The 24170-nt window shown below is 47.4% G+C and overlaps 1 protein-coding gene across 2 annotated transcripts in view; it reads right to left on the bottom strand.

Annotated features, from left to right (window-relative positions):
• Positions 1 to 24170, bottom strand: part of LOC115149549 (netrin receptor DCC-like) — a 499682-nt gene that overhangs the window by 207844 nt on the left and 267668 nt on the right. For both annotated transcript variants that reach the window (XM_029692499.1, XM_029692500.1), the window contains exons 6-7: positions 5817 to 5971; positions 1942 to 2062 (exon numbers count right to left, since the gene is read on the bottom strand). In XM_029692499.1, coding sequence (XP_029548359.1) covers positions 1942 to 2062; positions 5817 to 5971 — 276 coding nt within the window. The remainder of the gene's footprint in view (positions 1 to 1941; positions 2063 to 5816; positions 5972 to 24170) is intronic.

The raw sequence follows: 24170 nt of genomic DNA, 5'->3' as shown, positions 1-24170 counted from the left end.
AACAGATAGGAGTTGAACAGACGGGAGTTGAACAGATTGGAGTTGAACAGATTGGAGTTGAACAGATAGGAGTTGAACAGACGGGAGTTGAACAGATTGGAGTTGAACAGATAGGAGTTGAACAGACGGGAGTTGAACAGATAGGAGTTGAACAGACGGGAGTTGAACAGATTGGAGTTGAACAGCTTGTAGTTGAACAGACAGGAGTTGAACAGATTGGTGTTTGTGGTGCTATGGCCCAACTCTTGAGCCTGGCTCAAAAACATAATTTCAGACATAAAAATGTTACCCTTATCTATTGAGTAACAACTTTGTGTGTGAATCTCATAATAAATCAACAACATCACTGAGTCTTTCTCCCACTGACATCAGAAGGAACATAATTACCAGAAGGCCCAAAGCCCAAATTACATTGACTTGAAGTCCCCCTCTAGTCATGATATTTGGATCGGCCGGCCGAAGACGCTGTGTCACAGAGAAACAATCCTACGGTGTCCATATTAGGAAAGCCTCAGTTGGTGTCACACTGACGCTGTCGTAATATGGGTCCTAATCTGGACACCATACAGCCCACATCTGTCTCTACTTTGCCAAGCACATTCAGTCACTTTAAACATCTGCCGTTTGGTCGTCTGCGGTAGGAATCCTCTGACGCACCTAGCAGGAATCCTGGTTAAGCTTGGCTAAAGTCTGACCCTTGACCTAACCCATGACCTCACAGCATATGGAGGGTGAAGAGTGGATGAGTGGTGGAAGTGTGGGAGGTGAGGAAGGAGAGTAAAGGCTGGTGTTTGTTAGTGGGGGGAGGGGGGGAGGGGTAGGGGGGGTGGAGGTATGGGTTGTGTGTTGTTGAGGAGCAGAGGAGGCTGGTAGGAAGAGATATAGGATGACAGGCTCATTGTAATGGCTGGAATGGAATAAACGGGACAGTTAAGCTGAGAGAGACATTAAGCTGAGAGAGACATTAAGATGAAAGAGGAGGAGCTGAGAGAGACATTAAGCTGAGAGAGGAGGAGCTGAGAGAGGAGGAGCTGAGAGAGGAGGAGCTGAGAGAGGAGCTGAGAGAGACATTAAGATGAAAGAGGTGGAGCTGAGAGAGGAGGAGCTGAGAGAGGAGGAGCTGAGAGAGGAGGAGTTGAGAGAGGAGGAGTTGAGAGAGGAGGAGCTGAGAGAGGAGGAGCTGAGAGAGGAGGAGCTGAGAGAGGAGGAGCTGAGAGAGGAGGAGTTGAGAGAGGAGGAGCTGAGAGAGGAGGAGTTGAGAGAGACATTAAGCTGAGAGAGGAGGAGCTGAGAGAGGAGGAGCTGAGAGAGACATTAAGCTGAGAGAGGAGGAGTTGAGAGAGGAGGAGCTGAGAGAGGAGGAGTTGAGAGAGGAGGAGTTGAGAGAGGAGGAGCTGAGAGAGACATTAAGCTGAGAGAGGAGGAGCTGAGAGAGGAGGAGCTGAGAGAGACATTAAGATGAGAGAGGAGGAGCTGAGAGAGGAGGAGCTGAGAGAGGAGGAGTTGAGAGAGACATTAAGCTGAGAGAGGAGGAGCTGAGAGAGGAGGAGCTGAGAGAGACATTAAGCTGAGAGAGGAGGAGTTGAGAGAGGAGGAGCTGAGAGAGGAGGAGTTGAGAGAGGAGGAGTTGAGAGAGGAGGAGCTGAGAGAGACATTAAGCTGAGAGAGGAGGAGCTGAGAGAGGAGGAGCTGAGAGAGACATTAAGATGAGAGAGGAGGAGCTGAGAGAGGAGGAGCTGAGAGAGGAGGAGCTGAGAGAGGAGGAGTTGAGAGAGGAGGAGCTGAGAGAGGAGGAGTTGAGAGAGGAGGAGTTGAGAGAGGAGGAGCTGAGAGAGACATTAAGCTGAGAGAGGAGGAGCTGAGAGAGGAGGAGCTGAGACACAGACAGAGAAGACAACAAATGCTTTAGTTTGGCGTGGCCTGGTTAGGGCTGTCTCTTACCTGGCTCTCTCAGTATGAGTTGGGCCATAGCCTGGGCGTTCCCTGCTTCATTCTCAGCAACACACTGATAGAAACCTTCATCTGATTTCACCAGACCAAGGATCTGGAGGTTACTGCCATCCTAAAGACCAACGTACAACAGTTATTTTTAAAACAATTTTAATTGAACCTTTATTTAACTATTTAACAACAAATTCTTATTTTACAATGACGGCCTCCCCCCCTGGCCAAACCCTAACCCGGGACGACGCTCAGCCAATTGTGCGCCGCCCTATGGAACTCCCAATCACGGCCGGTTGTGACACCACCCAGGATCAAACCCGGGTCTGTAGTGACGCCTCTAGCACTGAAATGCAGTGCCTTAGACCGCTGCGCCACTCGGGAGCCTAATAGACGGCAGTATGTTATGTATGGGCTACCATAGAGAGATAAAGGCTGTTTGTTCTTTCTACGCAATCTGGATCAAAAGCTATTTGTCATCGATTATTGAAATGGACAGATCTTTGAGTTGACTTCTACATAGTTAGAGAATTAGGGTTTGAACTATACATTGGCACATAGTTTGGTGCCCAGCCTACCTAGTACCCCCTATAGTACCCTCTATAGTACCTTCTATAGTACCCCCTATAGTACCCCCTATAGTACCCTCTATAGTACCCTCTATAGTACCCTCTATAGTACCCTCTATAGTACCACCTATAGTACGCTCTATAGTACCCTCTATAGTACCCTCTATAGTACCCCCTATAGTACCCCCTATAGTACCCTCTATAGTACCCTCTATAGTACCCTCTATAGTACCCCCTATAGTACCCCCTATAGTACCCTCTATAGTACCCCCTATAGTACCCCCTATAGTACCCTCTATAGTACCCTCTATAGTACCCCCTATAGTACCCTCTATAGTACCCTCTATAGTACCCTCTATAGTACCCCCTATAGTACCCCCTATAGTACCCTCTATAGTACCCTCTATAGTACCCTCTATAGTACCCCCTATAGTACCCTCTATAGTACCCTCTATAGTACCCCCTATAGTACCCCATATAGTACCCTCTATAGTACCCCATATAGTACCCCATATAGTACCCTCTATAGTACCCCATATAGTACCCCCTATAGTACCCTCTATATTACCCCCTATAGTACCCTCTATAGTACCCCCTATAGTACCCCCTATAGTACCCTCTATAGTACCCCCTATAGTACCCCCTATAGTACCCCTATAGTACCCTCTATAGTACCCCCTATAGTACCCTCTATAGTACCCCCTATAGTACCCCCTATAGTACCCTCTATAGTACCCCCTATAGTACCCCCTATATTACCCCCTATAGTACCCCCTATAGTACCCTCTATAGTACCCCTATAGTACCCTCTATAGTACCCCCGATAGTACCCCCTATAGTACCCCCTATAGTACCCCCTATAGTACCCCATATAGTACCCCCTATAGTACCCCCTATAGTACCCTCTATAGTACCCTCTATAGTACCCTCTACAGTACCCCCGATAGTACCCCCTATAGTACCCCCTATAGTACCCTCTATAGTACCCCCTATAGTACCCCCTATAGTACCCCCTATAGTACCCTCTATAGTACCCTCTATAGTACCCCATATAGTACCCTCTATAGTACCCCCTATAGTACCCCCTATAGTACCCCCTATAGTACCCCCTATAGTACCCTCTATAGTACCCCCTATAGTACCCCCTATAGTACCCCCTATAGTGCCCTCTATAGTACCCCCTATAGTACCCCCTATAGTACCCTCTATAGTACCCTCTATAGTACCCCTTATAGTACCCCCTATAGTACCCCCTATAGTGCCCTCTATAGTACCCCCTATAGTACCCTCTATAGTACCCCCTATAGTGCCCTCTATAGTACCCCCTATAGTACCCTCTGTAGTACCCCCTATAGTACCCCTATAGTACCCCCTATAGTACCCTCTATAGTACCCTCTATAGTACCCTCTATAGTACCCCCTATAGTACGCTCTATAGTACCCTCTATAGTACCCCCTATATTACCCCCTATAGTACCCCCTATAGTACCCTCTATAGTACCCTCTATAGTACCCCCTATAGTACCCCCTATAGTACCCCATATATTACCCCCTATAGTACCCCCTATAGTACCCCCTATAGTACCCTCTATAGTACCCCCTATAGTACCCCCTATAGTATCCCCTATAGTACCCCTATAGTACCCCCTATAGTACCCCCTATAGTACCCTCTATAGTACCCCCTATAGTACCCCCTATAGTACCCTCTATAGTACCCCTTATAGTACCCCCTATAGTACCCCCTATAGTACCCCTTATAGTACCCCCTATAGTACCCCCTATAGTACCCTCTATAGTACCCTCTATAGTACCCCCTATAGTACCCCCTATAGTACCCTCTATAGTACCCTCTATAGTACCCCCTATAGTACCCCCTATAGTACCCCTATAGTACCCTCTATAGTACCCCATAGTACCCCCTATAGTACCCCCTATAGTACCCCATATAGTACCCTCTATAGTACCCTCTATAGTACCCTCTATAGTACCCCTTATAGTACCCCCTATAGTACCCCCTATAGTACCCCCTATAGTACCCTCTATAGTACCCCATATAGTACCCCCTATAGTACCCTCTATAGTACCCCATAGTACCCCCTATAGTACCCTCTATAGTACCCTCTATAGTACCCCATATAGTACCCTCTATAGTACCCCCCCATAGTGCCCTCTATAGTACCCTCTATAGTACCCTCTATAGTACCCCCTATAGTACCCTCTATAGTACCCCCCATAGTGCCCTCTATAGTACCCCCTATAGTACCACCTATAGTACCCCCTATAGTACCCCCTATAGTACCCCCTATAGTACCCCCGATAGTACCCCCTATAGTACCCCCTATAGTACCCTCTATAGTACCCCCTATAGTACCACCTATAGTACCCCCTATAGTACCCCCTATAGTACCCCCTATAGTACCCTCTATAGTACCCCCTATAGTACCCTCTATAGTACCCCCCATAGTACCCCCTATAGTACCCCCTATAGTACCCCCTATAGTACCCTCTATAGTACCACCTATAGTACCCCCTATAGTACCCCCTATAGTACCCCTATAGTACCCCCTTATAGTACCCCATAGTACCCCCTATAGTACCCCCTATAGTACCCCCTATAGTACCCTCTATAGTACCACCTATAGTACCCCCTATAGTACCCTCTATAGTACCCCCTATAGTACCCTCTATAGTACCCCCTATAGTACCCCCTATAGTACCCCCTATAGTACCCTCTATAGTACCCCCTATAGTACCCTCTATAGTACCCCCATAGTACCCCCTATAGTACCCCCTATAGTACCCTCTATAGTACCCCCTATAGTACCCCCTATAGTACCCCCCATAGTGCCCTCTATAGTACCCCCTATAGTACCCTCTATATTACCCCCTATAGAACCCCTTATAGTACCCCCTATAGTACCCCCTATAGTACCCCCTGTAAGGTCATCAGAGTGGTGTTCATGATTCTGTGTCTTGTGTGATTTACAACCATCTGGATGTAGTCACTGGGTCTGTCCTTGACATTATATGGTCGACATGGTTTACAACCCCCCCCCACCCACACACAAACACACACAAACACAAACACATACACACATACACACACACACACATACATACATACATAATACACTACACACACAAACACACACACATACATACATAAGACACTACACACACAAACACACACACATACATAATACACTACACACACAAACACACACACAAACACACACACAAACACACACACAAACACACACACATACATAATACACTACACAGAGGCTCTGTTCTATGTGACGTACAACAATCTGGAAGTAGTCACTGGGGATGACCTCCTCTCCGTTCTTCATCCAGCGCACCGTGGGAGGAGGGTTCCCTGTTACAGCACACTCCAGCTCCATGTCCGTACTCTCATAGGAATACGTGTTGGTGGGGTAGTTCAGGAACTGGGGTGGCACTGTGGAGAGAGGGATACAGGGTCAGGGTTACTGTAGAGAGAGGGATACAGGGTCAGGGTTACTGTAGAGAGAGGGATACAGGGTTACTGTAGAGAGAGGGATACAGGGTTAGGGTTACTGTACAGAGAGGGATACAGGGTTAGGGTTACTGTAGAGAGAGGGATACAGGGTTAGGGTTACTGTACAGAGAGGGATACAGGGTTATGGTTACTGTAGAGAGAGGGATACAGGGTTAGGGTTACTGTACAGAGAGGGATACAGGGTTATGGTTACTGTAGAGAGAGGGATACAGGGTTAGGGTTACTGTACAGAGAGGGATACAGGGTTAGGGTTACTGTACAGAGAGGGATACAGGGTTAGGGTTACTGTAGAGAGAGGGATACAGGGTTAGGGTTACTGTACAGAGAGGGATACAGGGTTAGGGTTACTGTAGAGAGAGGGATACAGGGTTACTGTACAGAGAGGGATACAGGGTTATGGTTATGGTTACGGTTAGACATACGTATTGGTGGGGTAGTTCAGAAAGTGTGGAGAGAGAGAGAGAGATGGGTTACGTTTAGGATTAGAATTATACGGAGGTAGAGGTTTAGACTTCTGTGTAAGGTTGTTGGTTAAGGTTAGGTGTAGGTGGAGGTTTAGACTTCTGTGTACGGTTGTTGGTTAAGGTTAGATGTAGGTGTAGGTTAAATGTATGTGTACGGTTGTTGGTTAAGGTTAGGTGTAGGTGGAGGTTAAATGTGTGTGTACGGTTGTTGGTTAGGGCTGGGGTTAGGAACTGTGTTTGCCCTTTAGAGATAGAGAAGGAACAGAACACAGCAGGTGTGAAGTCAGACATTCAGATCTTCCCCAAGGAGACAGTAGCTATTGATGCTACTATAAAGGTAGCTATTGATGCTACTATAAAGGTAGCTATTGATGCTACTATAAAGGTAGATATTGATGCTACTATAAAGGTAGCTATTGATGCTACTATAAAGGTAGATATTGATGCTACTATAAAGGTAGATATTGATGCTACTATAAAGGTAGCTATTGATGCTACTATAAAGGTAGATATTGATGCTACTATAAAGCTAGCTATTGATGCTACTATAAAGGTAGATATTGATGCTACTATAAAGCTAGCTATTGATGCTACTATAAATGTAGCTATTGATGCTACTATAAAGGTAGCTAGTGATGCTACTATAAAGCTAGCTATTGATGCTACTATAAAGCTAGCTATTGATGCTACTATAAAGCTAGCTATTGATGCTACTATAAAGGTAGCTAGTGATGCTACTATAAAGCTAGCTATTGATGCTACTATAAAGGTAGCTAGTGATGCTACTATAAATGTAGCTAGTGATGCTACTATAAAGGTAGCTATTGATGCTACTATAAAGGTAGCTATTGATGCTACTATAAAGACAGCTATTGATGCTACTATAAAGTTTCTGTGTTGGATTGAGGGGTCAGTTGCTGTGTTGGATTGAGTGGTCAGTTGCTGTGTTGGATTGAGGGGTCAAGTCTCTTCTGCTGACATTGTTTTTGCCCCACCAAGATTTATATGCTAAAATCGCCACTGCTGCAGACACCCTATGAGAGTCAGACTTCCTCAGACACCCTATGAGAGTCAGACTTCCTCAGACACCCTATGAGAGTCAGACTTCCTCAGAGACCCTATGAGAGTCAGACTTCCTCAGACACCCTATGAGAGTCAGACTTCCTCAGACACCCTATGAGAGTCAAACTTCCTCAGACACCCTATGAAAGTCAAACTTCCTCAGACACCCTATGAGAGTCAGACTTCCTCAGACACCCTATGAGAGTCAGACTTCCTCAGAGACCCTATGAGAGTCAGACTTCCTCAGAGACCCTATGAGAGTCAGACTTCCTCAGAGACCCTATGAGAGTCAGACTTCCTCAGACACCCTATGAGAGTCAGACTTCCTCAGACATCCTATGAGAGTCAGACTTCCTCAGACACCCTATGAGAGTCAAACTTCCTCAGACACCCTATGAAAGTCAAACTTCCTCAGACACCCTATGAGAGTCAGACTTCCTCAGACACCCTATGAGAGTCAAACTTCCTCAGACACCATATGAGAGTCAGACTTCCTCAGACACCCTATGAGAGTCAGACTTCCTCAGACACCCTATGAGAGTCCGACTTCCTCAGACACCCTATGAGAGTCCGACTTCCTCAGACACCCTATGAGAGTCAGACTTCCTCAGACACCCTATGAGAGTCAAACTTCCTCAGACACCCTATGAGAGTCAGACTTCCTCAGACACCCTATGAGAGTCAGACTTCCTCAGACACCCTATGAGAGTCAGACTTCCTCAGACACCCTATGAGAGTCAGACTTCCTCAGAGACCCTATGAGAGTCAGACTTCCTCAGACACCCTATGAGAGTCAAACTTCCTCAGACACCCTATGAGAGTCAGACTTCCTCAGACACCCTATGAGAGTCAGACTTCCTCAGGCACCCTATGAGAGTCAGACTTCCTCAGACACCCTATGACAGTGAGATATGTTATGATGCTACCGTCCATTTCTCCAACACACCCATCTGTCTCAGAGGGATGAAAATGTGGCAATGATAAATAGCAGTAACATATTAAACAACAACGCGATGTGAATCCTCCTGAGGATAAGCACTGAGCTCCTCTGAATCACTGCTAAAAGATGTCAGTCAGTATTTTGAACAAGCCAGGGATATATTACTATGGTAAATAGGACAAGAGGAAGATGCCATATTTACAGAACAGCGCCTGCAAAATGAATAGCGTTCACACAAATGTGAACCTGCTAAATCTACTATACAACATACAGAAACTCATCCCGTACAGCGTAGGGTAGATGTAATGGTTGATCTCTCCCTCATCTGTGCCAGTCAAGTTTATTTATTTTATTTGATTTATTTCACCTTTATTTAACCTTTATTTAACTGCGACCTGACCAAGGTAAAGCAAAGCAGTTCGACAAATATAACAACACAGTTACACATGGAGTAAAACAAACATACAATCAATAATACAGTAGAAGTCTGTGGAGAGAGTCTCCAGAATTATCTATGATACAGTAAGTCCTTCTTAATCATACTGTTTATCTGTCTTTAGTGATATAAACAAAGCAAATATTAAAGCCAGTATTAAACTGTGATGAAATAGCCTCTAGTTTCATATGGTTTAGTCTGTAATACAGACAGAAAGAAACTGCCCAGAATCCTCAGGCTACCAACCAGCACTATAGCAGTGTCCTCCAGTAACCTCAGGCTACCAACCAGCACTATAGCAGTGTCCTCCAGTAACCTCAGGCTACCAACCAGCACTATAGCAGTGTCCTCCAGTAAACTCAGGCTACCAACCAGCACTATAGCAGTGTCCTCCAGTAACCTCAGGCTACCAACCAGCACTATAGCAGTGTCCTCCAGTAACCTCAGGCTACCAACCAGCACTATAGCAGTGTCCTCCAGTAACCTCAGGCTACCAACCAGCACTATAGCAGTGTCCTCCAGTAACCTCAGGCTACCAACCAGCACTATAGCAGTGTCCTCCAGTAACCTCAGGCTACCAACCAGCACTATAGCAGTGTCCTCCAGTAACCTCAGGCTACCAACCAGCACTATAGCATTGTCCTCCAGTAACCTCAGGCTACCAACCAGCACTATAGCATTGTCCTCCAGTAACCTCAGGCTACCAACCAGCACTATAGCAGTGTCCTCCAGTAACGTCAGACTGTCAAACTGCACTATAGCACTGTCCTCCAGTATGCAATTTAATCGATCATGATCCTTTAATTAATAATGAACATATTTCATTTTAGGCAAGTATAACATTTTACAGAGGTGAGGACCAAAACATTTTCCTATAAATCGTTTATATTGTTGATGCCACGCCCTGATCTGTTTCACATGTCTTTGTGATTGTCTCCACCCTCCTCCAGGTGTCGCCCATCTTCCCCATTATCCCCTGTGTATTTATACCTGTGTTCTCTGTTTGTCTGTTGCCAGTTCATTTTGTTTGTAGAACCTACCAGCGGTTTTCCCCCTTGCTCCTGTCTTGTCTAAAGTTCCTGCTTTCTAGTTTTCCCGGTTTTGATCATTTCTGCCTGACCTGACCCTGAGCCTGCCCTGACCCTGACCTGACCCTGAGCCTGCCCTGACCCTGAGCCTGCCCTGACCCTGACCCTGAGCCTGCCCTGACCCTGAGCCTGCCCTGACCCTGAGCCTGCCCTGACCCTTCCCAGACCCTGAGCCTGCCCTGACCCTGACCCTGAGCCTGCCCTGACCCTGAGCCTGCCCTGACCCTGAGCCTGCCCTGACCCTGACCCTGAGCCTGCCCTGACCCTGAGCCTGCCCTGACCCTGACCTGACCCTGACCTGACCCTGAGCCTGCCCTGACCCTGACCCTGAGCCTGCCCTGACCCTGACCCTGAGCCTGCTCTGACCCTGAGCCTGCCCTGACCCTGACCCTGAGCCTGCTCTGACCCTGAGCCTGCCCTGACCCTGACCCTGACCCTGAGCCTGCCCTGACCCTGACCCTGAGCCTGCCCTGACCCTGAGCCTGCCCTGACCCTGACCTGACCCTGAGCTGACCCTGAGCCTGCCCTGACCCTGACCCTGAGACTGCCCTGACCCTGAGCCTGCCCTGACCCTGACCCTGAGCCTGCCCTGACCCTGAGCCTGCCCTGACCCTGAGCCTGCCCTGACCCTGACCTGAGCCTGCCCTGATCCTGAGCCTGCCCTGACCCTGAGCCTGCACTGACCCTGAGCCTGACCTGACCCTGAGCCTGCCCTGACCCTGAGCCTGCCCTGACCCTGACCCTGAGCCTGCCCTGACCCTGAGCCTGCCCTGACCCTGACCCTGATCTGACCCTGAGCCTGCCCTGACCCTGACCCTGAGCCTGCCCTGACCCTGACCCTGAGCCTGCCCTGACCCTGAGCCTGCCCTGACCGTGACCCTGAGCCTGCCCTGACCCTGAGCCTGCCCTGACCCTGAGCCTGCCCTGACCCTGACCCTGAGCCTGCCCTGACCCTGAGCCTGACCTGACCCTGAGCCTGCCCTGACCCTGAGCCTACCCTGATCCTGAGCCTGCCTGCCATCCTGTACCTTTGCCTCTGTTGTTGTAATAAACTTTGTAACTTCGACACAGTCTGCATCTGGGTCTTACTTTAAAGCGTGATCGTTGATATAGTTGAAGTATGTCTGTGTAGTGACTACAGTGGGAATCAATATGTCTCTGTTTGTCTGTGTAGTGACTACAGTGGGAATCAATATGTCATTAGTGTGGGTGAAGCATTATCTGTGGTTTATTGCACTATTAAATCTATAATGATTTCGTACTACACCGGCTCCGACGCTCGTTGGATGTGGCAGGGCTTGCAAACTATTAGGGACTACAAAGGGAAGCACAGCCGCGAACTGCCCAGTGACACGAACCTACCAGACAAGCTAAATTACTTCTGTCCTCGTTTCGAGGCAAGTAACACTGAAACATGCAAGAGAACACCAGCTTTTCCGGACGACTGTGTGATCACGCTCTCCGTAGCGGACTTGAGTAAGACCTTTAAACAGGTCAACATTCACAAGGCAGCAGGGCCAGACGGATTACCAGGATGTGTACTCCGAGCATCCGCTGACAAACTGTCAAGTGTCTTCACTGACATTTTCAACCTCTCCCTGTCCGAGTCTGTAATACCTACATGTTTCAAGTAGACCACCATAGTGCCTGTGCCCAAGAACACTAAGGTAACCTGTCTAAATGATTACCAACCCGTAGCACTCACATCTGTAGCCATGAAGTGCTTTAAAAGGCTGGTCATGGCTCACATCAACACCATCATCCCAAACACCCTGGACCCACTCCAAATTGCCGCTCCAACAGTGTCTCTGTGTATCAGTGTGGATTCATACCAGCCTGGCTGTAACCTCTCTGTGTATTATCGGATTCATATCAGCCTGGCTGTAACCTAACTGTGTATTATAGGATTCATACCAGCCTGGCTGTAACCTCTCTGTGTATCAGTGTGGATTCATACCAGCCTGGCTGTAACCTCTCTGTGTATTATAGGTTTCATACCAGCCTGGCTGTAACCTCTCTGTGTATCAGTGTGGATTCATACCAGCCTGGCTGTAACCTCTCTGTGTATCAGTGTGGTTTCATACCAGCCTGGCTGTAACCTCTCTGTGTATTATAGGATTCATACCAGCCTGGCTGTAACCTCTCTGTGTATCAGTGTGGTTTCATACCAGCCTGGCTGTAACCTCTCTGTGTATTATAGGATTCATACCAGCCTGGCTGTAACCTCTCTGTGTATCAGTGTGGATTCATACCAGCCTGGCTGTAACCTCTCTGCGTATTATAGGATTCATACCAGCCTGGCTGTAACCTCTCTGTGTATTATAGGATTCAAACCAGCCTGGCTGTAACCTCTCTGAGTATTAGTGTGGATTCATACCAGCCTGGCTGTAATCTCTCTGTGTATCAGTGTGGTTTCATACGAGCCTGGCTATAACCTCTCTGTGTACCAGTGTGGATTCGTACCAGCCTGGCTGTAACCTCTCTGTGTATCAGTGTGGTTTCATACCAGCCTGGCTGTAACCTCTCTGTGTATCAGTGTGGATTCATACCAGCCTGGCTGTAACCTCTCTGTGTATTATAGGATTCATACCAGCCTGGCTGTAACCTCTCTGTGTATCAGTGTGGATTCATACCAGCCTGGCTGTAACCTCTCTGTGTATTATAGGATTCATACCAGCCTGGCTGTAACCTCTCTGTGTATTAGTGTGGATTCATACCAGCCTGGCTGTAACCTCTCTGTGTATTAGTGTGGTTTCATACCAGCCTGGCTGTAACCTCTCTGTGTACCAGTGTGGATTCATACCAGCCTGGCTGTAACCTCTCTGTGTATCAGTGTGGTTTCATACCAGCCTGGCTGTAACCTCTCTGTGTATCAGTGTGGATTCATACCAGCCTGGCTGTGACCTCTCTGTGTATTATAGGATTCATACCAGCCTGGCTGTAACCTCTCTGTGTATCAGTGTGGATTCATACCAGCCTGGCTGTAACCTCTCTGTGTATTATAGGATTCATACCAGCCTGGCTGTAACCTCTCTGTGTATTAGTGTGGATTCATACCAGCCTGGCTGTAACCTCTCTGTGTATTAGTGTGGTTTCATACCAGCCTGGCTGTAACCTCTCTGTGTACCAGTGTGGATTCATACCAGCCTGGCTGTAACCTCTCTGTGTATCAGTGTGGTTTCATACCAGCCTGGCTGTAACCTCTCTGTGTATCAGTGTGGATTCATACCAGCCTGGCTGTGACCTCTCTGTGTATTATAGGATTCATACCAGCCTGGCTGTAACCTCTCTGTGTATCAGTGTGGATTCATACCAGCCTGGCTGTAACCTCTCTGTGTATTATAGGATTCATACCAGCCTAGCTGTAACCTCTCTGTGTACCAGTGTGGTTTCATACCAGCCTGGCTGTAACCTCTCTGTGTATTATAGGATTCATACCAGCCTGGCTGTAACCTCTCTGTGTATCAGTGTGGATTCATACCAGCCTGGCTGTAACCTCTCTGTGTATCAGTGTGGTTTCATACCAGCCTGGCTGTAACCTCTCTGTGTATCAGTGTGGATTCATACCAGCCTGGCTGTAACCTCTCTGTGTATTATAGGATTCATACCAGCCTGGCTGTAACCTCTCTGTGTATTATAGGATTCATACCAGCCTGGCTGTAACCTCTCTGTGTATCAGTGTGGATTCATACCAGCCTGGCTGTAACCTCTCTGTGTATTATAGGATTCATACCAGCCTGGCTGTAACCTCTCTGTGTACCAGTGTGGTTTCATACCAGCCTGGCTGTAACCTCTCTGTGTATTATAGGATTCATACCAGCCTGGCTGTAACCTCTCTGTGTATTAGTGTGGTTTCATACCAGCCTGGCTGTAACCTCTCTGTGTACCAGTGTGGATTCATACCAGCCTGGCTGTAACCTCTCTGTGTATCAGTGTGGTTTCATACCAGCCTGGCTGTAACCTCTCTGTGTATCAGTGTGGATTCATACCAGCCTGGCTGTAACCTCTCTGTGTATTATAGGATTCATACCAGCCTGGCTGTAACCTCTCTGTGTATCAGTGTGGATTCATACCAGCCTGGCTGTAACTTCTCTGTGTATTATAGGATTCATACCAGCCTGGCTGTAACCTCTCTGTTTATTATAGGATTCATACCAGCCTGGCTGTAACCTCTCTGTGTATTAGTGTGGATTCATACCAGCCTGGCTGTAACCTCTCTGTGTATTAGTGTGGATTCATACCAGCCTGGCTGTAACCTCTCTGTGTACCAGTGTGGATTCATACCAGCCTGGCTGTAACCTCTCTGTGTATTATAGGATTCATACCAGCCTGGCTGTAACCTCTCTGTGTATCAGTGTGGATTCATACCAGCCTGGCTGTAACCTCTCTGTGTATCAGTGTGGATTCATACCAGCCTGGCTGTAACCTCTCTGTGTATCAGTGTGGATTCATACCAGCCTGGCTGTAACCTCTCTGTGTATTATAGGATTCATACCAGCCTGGCTGTAACCTCTCTGTGTACCAGTGTGGTTTCATACCAGCCTGGCTGTAACCTCTCTGTGTATTATAGGATTCATACCAGCCTGGCTGTAACCTCTCTGTGTATCAGTGTGGATTCATACCAGCCTGGCTGTAACCTCTCTGTGTATCAGTGTGGATTCATACCAGCCTGGCTGTAACCTCTCTGTGTATCAGTGTGGATTCATACCAGCCTGGCTGTAACCTCTCTGTGTATCAGTGTGGTTTCATACCAGCCTGGCTGTAACCTCTCTGTGTATCAGTGTGGATTCATACCAGCCTGGCTGTAACCTCTCTGTGTATTATAGGATTCATACCAGCCTGGCTGTAACCTCTCTGTGTATTAGTGTGGTTTCATACCAGCCTGGCTGTAACCTCTCTGTGTACCAGTGTGGATTGATAACAGCCTGGCTGTAACCTCTCTGTGTATCAGTGTGGTTTCATACCAGCCTGGCTGTAACCTCTCTGTGTATCAGTGTGGATTCATACCAGCCTGGCTGTAACCTCTCTGTGTATCAGTGTGGATTTATACCAGCCTGGCTGTAACCTCTCTGTGTATTATAGGATTCATACCAGCCTGGCTGTAACCTCTCTGTGTATTATAGGATTCATACCAGCCTGGCTGTAACTTCTCTGTGTATCAGTGTGGATTCATACCAGCCTGGCTGTAACCTCTCTGTGTATTATAGGATTCATACCAGCCTGGCTGTAACTTCTCTGTGTATCAGTGTGGATTCATACCAGCCTGGCTGTAACCTCTCTGTGTATTATAGGATTCATACCAGCCTGGCTGTAACCTCTCTGTGTACCAGTGTGGTTTCATACCAGCCTGGCTGTAACCTCTCTGTGTATTATAGGATTCATACCAGCCTGGCTGTAACCTCTCTGTGTATCAGTGTGGATTCATACCAGCCTGGCTGTAACCTCTCTGTGTATTATAGGATTCATACCAGCCTGGCTGTAACCTCTCTGTGTATTAGTGTGGATTCATACCAGCCTGGCTGTAACCTCTCTGTGTATTAGTGTGGTTTCATACCAGCCTGGCTGTAACCTCTCTGTGTACCAGTGTGGATTCATACCAGCCTGGCTGTAACCTCTCTGTGTATCAGTGTGGTTTCATACCAGCCTGGCTGTAACCTCTCTGTGTATCAGTGTGGATTCATACCAGCCTGGCTGTGACCTCTCTGTGTATTATAGGATTCATACCAGCCTGGCTGTAACCTCTCTGTGTATCAGTGTGGATTCATACCAGCCTGGCTGTAACCTCTCTGTGTATTATAGGATTCATACCAGCCTAGCTGTAACCTCTCTGTGTACCAGTGTGGTTTCAAACCAGCCTGGCTGTAACCTCTCTGTGTATTATAGGATTCATACCAGCCTGGCTGTAACCTCTCTGTGTATCAGTGTGGATTCATACCAGCCTGGCTGTAACCTCTCTGTGTATCAGTGTGGTTTCATACCAGCCTGGCTGTAACCTCTCTGTGTATCAGTGTGGATTCATACCAGCCTGGCTGTAACCTCTCTGTGTATCAGTGTGGATTCATACCAGCCTGGCTGTGACCTCTCTGTGTATTATAGGATTCATACCAGCCTGGCTGTAACCTCTCTGTGTACCAGTGTGGTTTCATACCAGCCTGGCTGTAACCTCTCTGTGTATTATAGGATTCATACCAGCCTGGCTGTAACCTATCTGTGTATCAGTGTGGTTTCATACCAGCCTGGCTTTAACCTCTCTGTGTACCAGTGTGGTTTCATACCAGCCTGGCTGTAACCTCTCTGTGTATCAGTGTGGATTCATACCAGCCTGGCTGTAACCTCTCTGTGTATTATAGGATTCATACCAGCCTGGCTGTAACCTCTCTTGTGTATCAGTGTGGATTCATACCAGCCTGGCTGTAACCTCTCTTTGTATTATAGGATTCATACCAGCCTGGCTGTAACCTCTCTGTGTATTATAGGATTCATACCAGCCTGGCTGTAACCTCTCTGTGTATTAGTGTGGATTCATACCAGTCTGGCTGTAACCTCTCTGTGTATTAGTGTGGTTTCATACCAGCCTGGCTGTAACCTCTCTTTGTATTATAGGATTCATACCAGCCTGGCTGTAACCTCTCTGTGTATTATAGGATTCATACCAGCCTGGCTGTAACCTCTCTGTGTATTAGTGTGGATTCATACCAGCCTGGCTGTAACCTCTCTGTGTATTAGTGTGGTTTCATACCAGCCTGGCTGTAACCTCTCTGTGTACCAGTGTGGATTCATGCCAGCCTGGCTGTAACCTCTCTGTGTATCAGTGTGGTTTCATACCAGCCTGGCTGTATTCTCTCTGTGTATCAGTGTGGATTCATACCAGCCTGGCTGTAACCTCTCTGTGTATTATAGGATTCATACCAGCCTGGCTGTAACCTCTCTGTGTATCAGTGTGGATTCATACCAGCCTGGCTGTAACTTCTCTGTGTATTATAGGATTCATACCAGCCTGGCTGTAACCTCTCTGTGTATTATAGGATTCATACCAGCCTGGCTGTAACCTCTCTGTGTATTAGTGTGGATTCATACCAGCCTGGCTGTAACCTCTCTGTGTATTAGTGTGGATTCATACCAGCCTGGCTGTAACCTCTCTGTGTATTATAGGATTCATACCAGCCTGGCTGTAACCTCTCTGTGTATCAGTGTGGATTCATACCAGCCTGGCTGTAACCTCTCTGTGTATCAGTGTGGATTCATACCAGCCTGGCTGTAACCTCTCTGTGTATCAGTGTGGATTCATACCAGGCTGGCTGTAACCTCTCTGTGTATTATAGGATTCATACCAGCCTGGCTGTAACCTCTCTGTGTACCAGTGTGGTTTCATACCAGCCTGGCTGTAACCTCTCTGTGTATTATAGGATTCATACCAGCCTGGCTGTAACCTCTCTGTGTATCAGTGTGGATTCATACCAGCCTGGCTGTAACCTCTCTGTGTATCAGTGTGGATTCATACCAGCCTGGCTGTAACCTCTCTGTGTATCAGTGTGGATTCATACCAGCCTGGCTGTAACCTCTCTGTGTATCAGTGTGGTTTCATACCAGCCTGGCTGTAACCTCTCTGTGTATCAGTGTGGATTCATACCAGCCTGGCTGTAACCTCTCTGTGTATTATAGGATTCATACCAGCCTGGCTGTAACCTCTCTGTGTATTAGTGTGGTTTCATACCAGCCTGGCTGTAACCTCTCTGTGTATCAGTGTGGATTCATACCAGCCTGGCTGTAACCTCTCTGTGTATTATAGGATTCATACCAGCCTGGCTGTAACCTCTCTGTGTATCAGTGTGGATTCATACCAGCCTGGTTGTAACTTCTCTGTGTATTATAGGATTCATACCAGCCTGGCTGTAACCTCTCTGTGTATTATAGGATTCATACCAGCCTGGCTGTAACCTCTCTGTGTATTAGTGTGGATTCATACCAGCCTGGCTGTAACCTCTCTGTGTATTAGTGTGGATTCATACCAGCCTGGCTGTAACCTCTCTGTGTATTATAGGATTCATACCAGCCTGGCTGTAACCTCTCTGTGTATCAGTGTGGATTCATACCAGCCTGGCTGTAACCTCTCTGTGTATCAGTGTGGATTCATACCAGCCTGGCTGTAACCTCTCTGTGTATCAGTGTGGATTCATACCAGCCTGGCTGTAACCTCTCTGTGTATTATAGGATTCATACCAGCCTGGCTGTAACCTCTCTGTGTATTAGTGTGGATTCATACCAGCCTGGCTGTAACCTCTCTGTGTATTAGTGTGGATTCATACCAGCCTGGCTGTAACCTCTCTGTGTACCAGTGTGGATTCATACCAGCCTGGCTGTAACCTCTCTGTGTATTATAGGATTCATACCAGCCTGGCTGTAACCTCTCTGTGTATAAGTGTGGATTCATACCAGCCTGGCTGTAACCTCTCTGTGTATCAGTGTGGATTCATACCAGCCTGGCTGTAACCTCTCTGTGTATCAGTGTGGATTCATACCAGCCTGGCTGTAACCTCTCTGTGTATTATAGGATTCATACCAGCCTGGCTGTAACCTCTCTGTGTACCAGTGTGGTTTCATACCAGCCTGGCTGTAACCTCTCTGTGTATCAGTGTGGATTCATACCAGCCTGGCTGTAACCTCTCTGTGTATCAGTGTGGATTCATACCAGCCTGGCTGTAACCTCTCTGTGTATCAGTGTGGATTCATACCAGCCTGGCTGTAACCTCTCTGTGTATCAGTGTGGATTCATACCAGCCTGGCTGTAACCTCTCTGTGTATCAGTGTGGTTTCATACCAGCCTGGCTGTAACCTCTCTGTGTATCAGTGTGGATTCATACCAGCCTGGCTGTAACCTCTCTGTGTATTATAGGATTCATACCAGCCTGGCTGTAACCTCTCTGTGTATTAGTGTGGTTTCATACCAGCCTGGCTGTAACCTCTCTGTGTACCAGTGTGGATTGATAACAGCCTGGCTGTAACCTCTCTGTGTATCAGTGTGGTTTCATACCAGCCTGGCTGTAACCTCTCTGTGTATCAGTGTGGATTCATACCAGCCTGGCTGTAACCTCTCTGTGTATCAGTGTGGATTTATACCAGCCTGGCTGTAACCTCTCTGTGTATTATAGGATTCATACCAGCCTGGCTGTAACCTCTCTGTGTATTATAGGATTCATACCAGCCTGGCTGTAACTTCTCTGTGTATCAGTGTGGATTCATACCAGCCTGGCTGTAACCTCTCTGTGTATTATAGGATTCATACCAGCCTGGCTGTAACTTCTCTGTGTATCAGTGTGGATTCATACCAGCCTGGCTGTAACCTCTCTGTGTATTATAGGATTCATACCAGCCTGGCTGTAACCTCTCTGTGTACCAGTGTGGTTTCATACCAGCCTGGCTGTAACCTCTCTGTGTATTATAGGATTCATACCAGCCTGGCTGTAACCTCTCTGTGTATGATTGTGGTTTCATACCAACCATGGCTCTAACCTCTTTGTGTACCAGTGTGGTTTCATACCAGCCTGGCTGTAACCTCTCTGTGTATCAGTGTGGATTCATACCAGCATGGCTGTAACCTCTCTGTGTATCAGTGTGGATTCATACCAGCCTGGCTGTGACCTCTCTGTGTATTATAGGATTCATACCAGCCTGGCTGTAACCTCTCTGTGTATCAGTGTGGATTCATACCAGCCTGGCTGTAACCTCTCTGTGTATTATAGGATTCATACCAGCCTGGCTGTAACCTCTCTGTGTATTAGTTTGGATTCATACCAGCCTGGCTGTAACCTCTCTGTGTATTAGTGTGGTTTCATACCAGCCTGGCTGTAACCTCTCTGTGTACCAGTGTGGATTCATACCAGCCTGGCTGTAACCTCTCTGTGTATCAGTGTGGTTTCATACCAGCCTGGCTGTAACCTCTCTGTGTATCAGTGTGGATTCATACCAGCCTGGCTGTGACCTCTCTGTGTATTATAGGATTCATACCAGCCTGGCTGTAACCTCTCTGTGTATCAGTGTGGATTCATACCAGCCTGGCTGTAACCTCTCTGTGTATTATAGGATTCATACCAGCCTAGCTGTAACCTCTCTGTGTACCAGTGTGGTTTCAAACCAGCCTGGCTGTAACCTCTCTGTGTATTATAGGATTCATACCAGCCTGGCTGTAACCTCTCTGTGTATCAGTGTGGATTCATACCAGCCTGGCTGTAACCTCTCTGTGTATCAGTGTGGTTTCATACCAGCCTGGCTGTAACCTCTCTGTGTATCAGTGTGGATTCATACCAGCCTGGCTGTAACCTCTCTGTGTATTATAGGATTCATACCAGCCTGGCTGTAACCTCTCTTGTGTATCATTGTGGATTCATACCAGCCTGGCTGTAACCTCTCTTTGTATTATAGGATTCATACCAGCCTGGCTGTAACCTCTCTGTGTATTATAGGATTCATACCAGCCTGGCTGTAACCTCTCTGTGTATTAGTGTGGATTCATACCAGCCTGGCTGTAACCTCTCTGTGTATTAGTGTGGTTTCATACCAGCCTGGCTGTAACCTCTCTTTGTATTATAGGATTCATACCAGCCTGGCTGTAACCTCTCTGTGTATTATAGGATTCATACCAGCCTGGCTGTAAACTCTCTGTGTATTAGTGTGGATTCATACCAGCCTGGCTGTAACCTCTCTGTGTATTAGTGTGGTTTCATACCAGCCTGGCTGTAACCTCTCTGTGTACCAGTGTGGATTCATACCAGCCTGGCTGTAACCTCTCTGTGTATCAGTGTGGATTCATACCAGCCTGGCTGTAACCTCTCTGTGTATTATAGGTTTCATACCAGCCTGGCTGTAACCTCTCTGTGTATCAGTGTGGATTCATACCAGCCTGGCTGTAACCTCTCTGTGTATCAGTGTGGTTTCATACCAGCCTGGCTGTAACCTCTCTGTGTATTATAGGATTCATACCAGCCTGGCTGTAACCTCTCTGTGTATCAGTGTGGTTTCATACCAGCCTGGCTGTAACCTCTCTGTGTATTATAGGATTCATACCAGCCTGGCTGTAACCTCTCTGTGTATCAGTGTGGATTCATACCAGCCTGGCTGTAACCTCTCTGCGTATTATAGGATTCATACCAGCCTGGCTGTAACCTCTCTGTGTATTATAGGATTCAAACCAGCCTGGCTGTAACCTCTCTGAGTATTAGTGTGGATTCATACCAGCCTGGCTGTAATCTCTCTGTGTATCAGTGTGGTTTCATACGAGCCTGGCTATAACCTCTCTGTGTACCAGTGTGGATTCGTACCAGCCTGGCTGTAACCTCTCTGTGTATCAGTGTGGTTTCATACCAGCCTGGCTGTAACCTCTCTGTGTATCAGTGTGGATTCATACCAGCCTGGCTGTAACCTCTCTGTGTATTATAGGATTCATACCAGCCTGGCTGTAACCTCTCTGTGTATCAGTGTGGATTCATACCAGCCTGGCTGTAACCTCTCTGTGTATTATAGGATTCATACCAGCCTGGCTGTAACCTCTCTATGTATTAGTGTGGATTCATACCAGCCTGGCTGTAACCTCTCTGTGTATTAGTGTGGTTTCATACCAGCCTGGCTGTAACCTCTCTGTGTACCAGTGTGGATTCATACCAGCCTGGCTGTAACCTCTCTGTGTATCAGTGTGGTTTCATACCAGCCTGGCTGTAACCTCTCTGTGTATCAGTGTGGATTCATACCAGCCTGGCTGTGACCTCTCTGTGTATTATAGGATTCATACCAGCCTGGCTGTAACCTCTCTGTGTATCAGTGTGGATTCATACCAGCCTGGCTGTAACCTCTCTGTGTATTATAGGATTCATACCAGCCTGGCTGTAACCTCTCTGTGTATTAGTGTGGATTCATACCAGCCTGGCTGTAACCTCTCTGTGTATTAGTGTGGTTTCATACCAGCCTGGCTGTAACCTCTCTGTGTACCAGTGTGGATTCATACCAGCCTGGCTGTAACCTCTCTGTGTATCAGTGTGGTTTCATACCAGCCTGGCTGTAACCTCTCTGTGTATCAGTGTGGATTCATACCAGCCTGGCTGTGACCTCTCTGTGTATTATAGGATTCATACCAGCCTGGCTGTAACCTCTCTGTGTATCAGTGTGGATTCATACCAGCCTGGCTGTAACCTCTCTGTGTATTATAGGATTCATACCAGCCTAGCTGTAACCTCTCTGTGTACCAGTGTGGTTTCATACCAGCCTGGCTGTAACCTCTCTGTGTATTATAGGATTCATACCAGCCTGGCTGTAACCTCTCTGTGTATCAGTGTGGATTCATACCAGCCTGGCTGTAACCTCTCTGTGTATCAGTGTGGTTTCATACCAGCCTGGCTGTAACCTCTCTGTGTATCAGTGTGGATTCATACCAGCCTGGCTGTAACCTCTCTGTGTATTATAGGATTCATACCAGCCTGGCTGTAACCTCTCTGTGTATTATAGGATTCATACCAGCCTGGCTGTAACCTCTCTGTGTATCAGTGTGGATTCATACCAGCCTGGCTGTAACCTCTCTGTGTATTATAGGATTCATACCAGCCTGGCTGTAACCTCTCTGTGTACCAGTGTGGTTTCATACCAGCCTGGCTGTAACCTCTCTGTGTATTATAGGATTCATACCAGCCTGGCTGTAACCTCTCTGTGTATTAGTGTGGTTTCATACCAGCCTGGCTGTAACCTCTCTGTGTACCAGTGTGGATTCATACCAGCCTGGCTGTAACCTCTCTGTGTATCAGTGTGGTTTCATACCAGCCTGGCTGTAACCTCTCTGTGTATCAGTGTGGATTCATACCAGCCTGGCTGTAACCTCTCTGTGTATTATAGGATTCATACCAGCCTGGCTGTAACCTCTCTGTGTATCAGTGTGGATTCATACCAGCCTGGCTGTAACTTCTCTGTGTATTATAGGATTCATACCAGCCTGGCTGTAACCTCTCTGTGTATTATAGGATTCATACCAGCCTGGCTGTAACCTCTCTGTGTATTAGTGTGGATTCATACCAGCCTGGCTGTAACCTCTCTGTGTATTAGTGTGGATTCATACCAGCCTGGCTGTAACCTCTCTGTGTACCAGTGTGGATTCATACCAGCCTGGCTGTAACCTCTCTGTGTATTATAGGATTCATACCAGCCTGGCTGTAACCTCTCTGTGTATCAGTGTGGATTCATACCAGCCTGGCTGTAACCTCTCTGTGTATCAGTGTGGATTCATACCAGCCTGGCTGTAACCTCTCTGTGTATCAGTGTGGATTCATACCAGCCTGGCTGTAACCTCTCTGTGTATTATAGGATTCATACCAGCCTGGCTGTAACCTCTCTGTGTACCAGTGTGGTTTCATACCAGCCTGGCTGTAACCTCTCTGTGTATTATAGGATTCATACCAGCCTGGCTGTAACCTCTCTGTGTATCAGTGTGGATTCATACCAGCCTGGCTGTAACCTCTCTGTGTATCAGTGTGGATTCATACCAGCCTGGCTGTAACCTCTCTGTGTATCAGTGTGGATTCATACCAGCCTGGCTGTAACCTCTCTGTGTATCAGTGTGGTTTCATACCAGCCTGGCTGTAACCTCTCTGTGTATCAGTGTGGATTCATACCAGCCTGGCTGTAACCTCTCTGTGTATTATAGGATTCATACCAGCCTGGCTGTAACCTCTCTGTGTATTAGTGTGGTTTCATACCAGCCTGGCTGTAACCTCTCTGTGTACCAGTGTGGATTGATAACAGCCTGGCTGTAACCTCTCTGTGTATCAGTGTGGTTTCATACCAGCCTGGCTGTAACCTCTCTGTGTATCAGTGTGGATTCATACCAGCCTGGCTGTAACCTCTCTGTGTATCAGTGTGGATTTATACCAGCCTGGCTGTAACCTCTCTGTGTATTATAGGATTCATACCAGCCTGGCTGTAACCTCTCTGTGTATTATAGGATTCATACCAGCCTGGCTGTAACTTCTCTGTGTATCAGTGTGGATTCATACCAGCCTGGCTGTAACCTCTCTGTGTATTATAGGATTCATACCAGCCTGGCTGTAACTTCTCTGTGTATCAGTGTGGATTCATACCAGCCTGGCTGTAACCT

The sequence above is a fragment of the Salmo trutta genome, chromosome 15 (genome assembly GCF_901001165.1).
Source record: "Salmo trutta chromosome 15, fSalTru1.1, whole genome shotgun sequence".
Classification (NCBI taxonomy): Eukaryota; Metazoa; Chordata; class Actinopteri; order Salmoniformes; family Salmonidae; genus Salmo; species Salmo trutta.
The sequence above is the reverse complement of the archived record's forward strand: the minus strand, read 5'-3'. Positions and strand labels throughout refer to the sequence as shown.